Consider the following 8,759-nt stretch of genomic DNA (forward strand, 5'->3'; position numbering starts at 1 on the left):
TAACATTTAAATTTTTATTGTTGCATTAAGTATTCAACATGCTAGAGATGAACTTTATTTAAAAGTTTGCTCACACACACACACAAACACACACACACACAAAACGATGTGTGTGTGTCTTAAAGGGTGAGGAAAAGAAAGTTAACAGGTGCTTGTTCATGTGCTGGTCATAAGCACACATCGTTTTCTTTGAATAGTGAGTCTAGTTAATTAATGAGTGAACGTTTGAGGTGAAAGGTCCGAGTCAAGGCTGGCGCCGGTGTGGAGAGAGGCACTGAACATCCTGATGCCATAGAAAGAGTCTCCTAGCAGTGAAAGGTCAGGGAAGAGACAGAGGAGAGGAAGGGAGACAGGAGGGACCAATTGAGGGATGATAGACTGTTATGGAAGATTTGACTGTGACTGAAATGGCACATGACTGCAGATACATGTCACTTACATACAACACTGGAATGTTTACATGGCGAGAGACCAACTTTCCCCAAATTTCCCAAATAGTGGCGTGAACAGATGCAAGAGACTGCCTTAAGTGTCTTAAGTCATATGCAGCAGCCATTTTCCTCAGCATGGGAGGTAATTAAAAGGATAGTATTTCATTGCTGTCTTCCAAGTGTAAGTCTTATAATTGTAGAAATTCTGAAACTTTTCTCAACTTTCTGAAAGATTCCCAACTATGAAGACAGTGGGTAGTGAAAAGGAAATTTGGTTGACACCTTAAAATGTGCCTCAATATTTGTCTAGATTTAAAAAAAAAAACATTTTTGATAGAACATTATCTAACATTACCACTGGAAAACAGTAGATGTTAGTAGGAGATGTAAACGTATCACTGCGATACGTATTGTCAGACATGATAACTGGGACAAAAAGCTGAGCTTGAAGGACAAAAAAAACAAATAGACATTTAAAAGTCGATCCAGACAAAAGGATACAGAACCAGTCCTAAGCTTCGGGAATATTAGCCATGGAAATAAAGCCTGTGCCTGTATAGAACTTTTAAAAATAGAACACCAATTTAGAAACATTTCATGTTTGGGTGAAGGAAAAATAAGTATTAGGGCCTTGATTAGATGGATCGAAAGGAGATGATGATAGGTGGGTGAGGAGGAAAAGACACAAATGTATGGAGGGAAATTTGAAAAGACTGGCTTGGAGATGATCAGTTCTGGGAGCAGTATTTCCAGAAACACACTGTGGAAGAAAAAGAAGAAAAACTGCCAAATGTGAGTACACATAATACTGTATATGTTTTTATGTTGACACTGCTGCTGGACTGCAGGAATTTTATGTAACAGTAAACTAAGGACTTTTACCTCTTTTGTTGGTCTTTTTGGTCTGTGGTGAGAAAGACTTCCGGAAGTTTCGACCTGTCAAACTGGGGACAAGGACATCAGCACTCACTCTGGATGCAGTGCTGTTGACTGCAACCAGCGGTGGAGTGGTGGGCTTAACACCTCTTTCAGCAGCAGGAAGCTTCCACCAAAGCAGCAAAAGAAAGAATGATGAGGAGCTGATTACTGAAACCAATATTGTTGTATTTACTTGAATACATATGTCTTATTTTGGGACATTTTTTTTGGGACATAACTGCATAATGTTTTGGTGGAGCAGATATCTTTACTGGAAGGCAGTATTTGCTGGCCACGCTTACACCACATAGTGGTGAAGGCTCCCAGGGTAATTTTTTTCGAAGTTGATATGAGGTCAAAAACTTAACAAATAAAACATTTCGTATCTATCTGTTTAATGGGGGTGCCTGTAGCTCAAAACTGTCCGCAAGGTCAGTGGCTCAATTCCCTGTCCCTCCTGGTTATATGTTGAACTGTCCTTGGGCAGTACACTGTACCTAAAGTTGCTCCTGGTGGGTCAGGTTAGCAGGTTTGCATGGCAGCTGTCATTCACACATGCACATGTGAATGTATATATTTGAATGGGCAAATGTGGAGCAAAGTGTTCTGAATAAATGTGCTGTACAAGCAGAGCATTTCTTAATGTTAAACATACGTTTGCGGTTAATATAAACAATGCAAACTTGAGGTGAGTTAATTTACACAAGTGTAGGACTAACAAACTTGAACATGAAACATTTTACATGAACTCACCACTTTATTTTTTCTTCCTGAATTTCTTCCGTTTGCTGTAATCAAAGTCAAAACAGGCTTTAGTCAAAGTTTATGAACAGTGAGTCAGTCCTGATATGAGACACTATAATCCTAAAGGTTACAGATTTATCATATTTCAATGATAAATGATTTTTTCTAACCTGGTGCATGCTTTCAGCTGATTTTTGAATGACTATGTGACATTTTGTCTATGTTGTAATTTAGCTAAGGTGCATATGGCTACTGTACATATACATTGATCTAAACACTGTGACCTCTAGTGGACAGTGGACTGATTTCTACTGAAGCACAGTCTTTTACCCACAACAAGTCTTTTACCCACACCAACATCCACAAACTATTTCACTTCACACACATGTTAAGCCAATTAGTACCTCTTGCCATGATGGTGATCTGTGAACTTAGCGTGCTGTTAAATGTTCTGTGCAGCTCCTCCAGGGCTGAAATTATCTTCAGCATCTGGGCTCGTTTATCGGGACCAGCTGTCCCAGGGCTGATTCTTAATCTGGCTCTGATGCCAGGAGTATTAGTCCTTATGGTGGTTTTGTCAGTTGTTTTTATTGTCCCATCCACTCCTGCTGCTTTGCTACCAGGAAGCCATTGTTTTAGATACTGGCTTGGACTGAGTGCTGAGGATTTCTCTGGTCCAGCTGATGCATGGGCAACGTTAGGATGAGGATCTGGAGGTTTCACAAAGGAAAAACACACAAACTCTTATGTCACAGCTGAAGGTCCCGCAGCAACTCTTCAAGCAAACAGCAAAATGATGAAATCCCACTAAAATAGCGTGAGGTTAAATAAGTGTTTATGTGTGTGCACAATGGCATCTGAGTTATTGCAGCTGAGTGTGTCAAAGGGAATGTCACAGGCCACATCGAACAAATAAATAACAGCAATCCTATAATTTTAAAGACGAAAAATAAAAGATTGTGTTTTAAAACTGCAACTACAACTTTAACTGTGCCACAGTTGCTGCTTCAGTAGCAATAGTAGTAGCAACTCTAATCTTACGTCTCATACATCCACATCTCATCACTTTGCTTACCTCTCTCAGTGGGTGCTGCCTCTACTCCCATTCCAAGAAGTAACAGCATCATCGTAGTAACTCTCATCATTGAAAATCTGTGCACTGTGATAATCATTGTGGCTTTAACTACAAAAAGAGTCCCTTTCTATTGACAATTTGAACTCAGTGAGTGAGGATTCTTGTTGAATTCTGGTGCACAGGTTATCAATCTCAGATATGTTCTATCCAGATCTTCAATCTTGTAAAATCCTGCATATGTCAAAATCATTAGCTGAGATGATTTGAAAGTCGACTTGTCTCAAATCAAGCAGCTTGTTTTAGTTTGGAAGCCTGTGGTACAAAAATAATCCTCTTCAGTATTGAGACGTCTTATGTTTTTCAACCAGACATTGGTATTCGTCTACGTCTAACAACCTTACTGTTAAATCTCTTTCTTTCTACCTTTAAAACAAAGCAAAGTCTCTCTGTTAATTTCCCTTGGATGCGCCTCTTAAAGAAGGCTTGTCAAGAGTGTGTCGGATGCGTTCCTCCTTATGCACCCTACCAATCTTGGCTTTATAAACCAGAGATTACCCCTGAACGTGTGACTAGTGGCTCACAATCAACCAATGACTGAACTAAAAGTCTCTATAGTCCCCCTCCTCTAACTCCTCTATGGATTGGTGACATTTGGGCAGTTTGGCGGCAACCTTTGTGTATCTGAAGTAAAAGCTATCTTTTCGTAAACGTGGTGTGTATTTAGGCTTGTGTGTATGGCCCTGGCTGTATAAGCAGTGATAAGGTAGTTCTTAATATGTTTGCTCAGGGGCCACAGAAAGAGAAAGGCCCTCTGACGCATGAGGAACTGGAGCCACACTGGCTGCACACACTCTCACACACAACGGTATATAGACACACACACAGACACAAAGCACACAAAGATAACATTCAAAGACAGAAAATGAAATGGCAAACTCATGTACACACACACACACAATTGTTGAAAGAGAAGTTTGGGATGCACATCAAAGGGCACAGAAAGGCCGAGAAGTCGCATCTGAGATAGATAGGTGCCTTTTCTTTTATTTTTGATTGTGTCAGCTGATCCCACAGACAGGAAGTCGACAGAGTGAGGATGAAACGCCAATAACCACACCATCCAACATACATAATGGGCGGAGGATAAAAAAAAAAGAATTTGGAAACTATTGTGAAGTCGAGCTCGACACGGCAAAAATACTGAACACTGCAAATAGTGCAAATGATACAAAGTGTGTGTAAGCATTTGTGTGTGTGTGTTTGTGAGCTTGTGTTTGTGTGTCAGTTGCTGGGCGAAGAGAATTCAGCTGAAGAACCTCCATTCATTCATTCCTTCTCTGTCTGTCAACAGAGCTGACGCTAATACACTGATTGTGTGTATATGTGTGTGTACGTGTGTCCACATGTGACAGAGCAGAGGGAGCAACGGAGGGGTTTGAGGTAAATAATGAAGCATTTTCTTCTTTCTTCAAGCTCATTTCTCTTCCATTCATTCCAAAAACCTCCAGTCTGTCTGTCTCCTTGGCTGCATGTTTGACACTTTTCTTCATCTATTTTTCCTTTTATTGTCCTTTGCTTTTCTCAAAAACACCCATCTTCAACTTTCTCGTCAGCAGCCTTTGCTTAAAACAGGATTTCTCCTGTAGTCCTATGTAAATTAAAACCATAAAAGTTAATTTTACCCAAATAGTAGCTATAAAAACAACATTTCTCAATTTTTCTATGGTCATTTTTTTTTGTAGGTCCCTGCTCTACCACACCAGGTTGTTATCATATCATCAATTATGCTCCACTCTGTGTGTGTTCATTTTAACCAATACCAACACCTGGTGTGTTTTGTGATAGGATGGACAGGGTCAGCAAGGGCACTCCCACTGGGATTCTTCTTCTAACACATTCTGTTACATGAAGGACTTTGGCCTCCTGCTCACATCTGGTTTATCACATTTACAATGGATACATAAAAGGTTTCACCTAAATTTCTGAACAAATTTCTGCACTATGGTTTACATCCATATCCTGCAAACAATGAGTACCAAGCTCATCCCACACTGTACTGTAACAATCTGTTTTCATTCCTGACTATTCACATTGAGTCACCACTAGAGAGCAGTCTTCCTCTATTTTTAGCAAGATGCAGCATGAAGCAAACTGCTGCAAATCACAGGTGGATCCAAGTCAAACTGCACATTTATCAATGAATTATTTCTGAAATACCCTTGGCTGCTGACAAAAATGTCTGTATTCCAACAAAAAGCTTGTTTCTTTCCCAGTGCCTCTTAGAAATAAATCTAAATGTCCAGTATTGTGCAATTGGCTTCGAAATAAAAATGTATATGTATGAAATAAATGTTGAATAAAAACTACATTTACCATTAATATATTTTTATTCTAGAGGTGACATATTATTTAGCATTCATACAAAAATATCTTAATGAGCTTGTCTCTTAATCAACAATAATATTTAACTATTATTATTATTATCATTATTAATAATAATAATATTGATTGTAAAATAATTGTTCTAATACATTTTGGTCTAATGTATATATAGTAAAGAAAGAACTGTAAGACATTAAATAAAGTGAGGTCAGATATTTATCATTTATTTAACAGCTCTTTAGAGCTTTCTGCCTGGCACCCTGTGAATGTTCTTGAATTGTTTTACTATAATTTACCGATAAATGTTTTGTTTTACTTTGGTTTATTTGGTATTGTATTATTTGTTCTCAAAATGTGAATTTGCATTCATCATAATTTTATTACTTAACTTTTGTTAGTTCTCTGAAATGATTCTCATTTTATTATGAAAGTAATATTACCATTACTATTATTGGTATAATTACGTTTACTCCTTACCTAAGACAATTTTTACCTGCGACCCAAGTGAAAGCCTGCAGGTACTAACTCAGGGCTGAAAACCATGACAGCACCATAGACTGAATCCACTCTCCACTATACATATTAAATAAACATTACCGCGGTATTGGCCATGTCTGAAATATTAAAAAATATATAAGATAGTAGAGCGTTGTGCAGTTTTGTTAAATGGTTTAAATATAGTAAAGTTAAAATCAACAAAAATAAAATGGAATTATAAGTAAGGTGAGCATATTAACATTGTAATTTAGACTCCAATGTATTTATTACACTGCCACAAATACTTATCAAATATTTAACAAGAATTAGTATTAGATCAATATAGATATAGATAAATACAGTTCTTTTTTTTACTTGATGCAACAGTCCAGATTTTTAAAGAATGAAAAATTGCGTGTTATTATTTCAGATGTAAGAGCTGTAATACACAGTAAACTGTATGATTCTTACAGACAGAGCGGATTAGCACGATTGGAACAGCCTTTAATCTATAGAATTGTAGAAAAAAATTTGTGACCTTTCTGAAAATAACAATAACATGATTGTGCAATGCTCTCCTTGATAGAACAACCCACAATTTATTGTACAAAGAGATCAAAATAAAAACAATGAAATCCAAACTACACATTGTATTATTTTATTAAATTCTAATTATGGCATTATTTTTAAATTTTAATGTATTTAATATATTATTTAATACATAATAATAACATCTAGAACATATATATGCCCGTCAAAAAGACAGTAATCCATTTGTATGTAATGGACCCATAATAATGGTATTACTATGATGATGTTGATAATATTGTAATAATATACAATAATGTACACTGTAATATACACATATAATAGGCTTCACAAATACAATAAAGTAAATACTTTATAAATACTTTATACATACTTTACATTATAAATAGGCACAAAATATCTGACTCTTTTTAACAGAAAAAAGAAAAAGAAAGTGAGAAAAAGAGGAGGAGATTGTAAAGGCGTGATAGAATGGAGATCAAAGTATGGTTGGCTGAGTGATAGCGAGGAAGAGGAGAGCACCCATGGGAGAGAGATGAAAGAAAGAGAAAGAGAGAGAGAGAGAAAGAGAGAAAGGAGGAAGGTCAGGGACGAGCATGAAGGGAAGAAAGAGAGAGGTTGGAAGAGATGGAAGAGAGTGTGTAGAAAGCGAGTGCTGGTTGTGGAAAAGATGTGTGTGTGTGTGTCTTTGTGTGTGTGAGAGAGAGAGAGAGAGAGCAAAAGAGAGAATGAGTGAGTGAGTGAGCAGGAGAGTGAGAGAGTGATTTGTTTTCAGTGAAAGGTGAGGCCACTTAGCCAAGGCGTAGAGCTACAGCGGAATCTATTACCATGTGTCAAAGGAAACACGAGAAGGGCACGACCTGGCTGTGTGTGTGTAGGTGTGTATGTGTGCCTGTGAGTGTGTGAATGAGAATGAGTGAATAAAACCAAATGTGGGTTGTTTTTGCAAAGGCATGAATGTGTTTCATGTGAGAGTGTGTGTTTGTGTGTGTGTGTTTGAAGTGAGAAAAACTGAAAAAGAGAGAGTAGATGTGCTCACCCTCTGTGATTAAAATAACAGATAATGTGTATGTGTTTGTGTGTGTCTCTGTATTTGTAGGATAATGTGACTAATGATATTGCTGTGTTGCATTTTGTTAGATAAAAGCATTTCGATTGATGGAAGGTGAAGAGCAGCCTGTAGAGAAAAAACACTGTCTGTGTGTGTCTATGTGTGTGTGTGTTTGTGTGTGTGTGGTGATTAATTACCATAAATAAAATTTCATTACACATGTAAATTATAAAATGAATTTTAATTTGATGCCCCAAATTTTTTAAGAGCTTCTTCAAAATGTTTTAGATCCTAGTTGAAAAACAATAAGGTAATAAAGTTAAATCCGTGACGTGATACGATACAAGACTCAGAGTGAACATGCTTTATTCTCTTAGACTTTCTAAAACTACAGTGTCATTCATTACACATGAGTTAATACAGTAATATTTGACAGTAAAGCATCTTTTTTTTAAAACTATCTTTGACTGAGAATAAACACTGGCTCCTCGGATGTTCTTCATAGTACCGAATGTTTTGCACATGTGCCATATTCCTCCATTGTTGTACAAAAACAATTAAAAACTCGGTGACATGTTTTGGCATTCCAAACACTTTGTAGAGATATGTAAAAAAAAAAAAAAAAAGATTATCCCACATTATTTAAGTTGTAATAATTATTTTTAGACGATAACACAGGTGTGCAGCCCAAATGAATGAGTTAATGCAGGTTAAAGGCATTAAACGTGATCGTAGACAACACATTATTGGCTTAAGTGTCTATGTCTGGGAATGGTTAAAAATATTATTCATTTAGAAAATTAATTCCCTGAAGTTATCCTTTAAGCATTCAGCCTCCATTTTCCCTCTTCTGTCTGTGAGGGACAGCAGCTGGGGCACCAGTGGGTTGAATCAAAACACATTAGAGTTAAGTAAAGAAAGAAAGAAAGAAAGAAATTTCAGCTGACACTGACTTTTAAAATATGCACAGATGGGCACTGATGCTGATACATATCTAAAGAGAAGCACAACAATACGGCTACTGCATCAGATGCTTCCTGACCATACTGTAGGCTTTACAGTGCTTTATATATTAAAAAACGCTAAAACATTTCCACTAGTTATGTTCAAATTTACACTGATGCTTCAAGTA

The 8,759-nt window shown here is 37.0% G+C and overlaps 1 protein-coding gene across 1 annotated transcript; it reads right to left on the reverse strand.

The window, feature by feature from the left end:
• Positions 1–3,687, reverse strand: urp2 (urotensin II-related peptide). The gene is made up of 5 exons (XM_067493105.1): positions 3,169–3,687; positions 2,498–2,803; positions 2,103–2,137; positions 1,314–1,473; positions 1–1,191 (listed from the first exon to the last, which is right to left on the reverse strand). The coding sequence occupies exons 1-5, from the start codon at positions 3,263–3,265 to the stop codon at positions 1,160–1,162; spliced, it is 630 nt and encodes a 209-aa protein (XP_067349206.1). The 5' UTR covers positions 3,266–3,687; the 3' UTR covers positions 1–1,159.
• Positions 3,688–8,759: the final 5,072 nt, after the last annotated feature.

This window comes from Channa argus, chromosome 23, assembly GCF_033026475.1.
Source record: "Channa argus isolate prfri chromosome 23, Channa argus male v1.0, whole genome shotgun sequence".
Classification (NCBI taxonomy): Eukaryota; Metazoa; Chordata; class Actinopteri; order Anabantiformes; family Channidae; genus Channa; species Channa argus.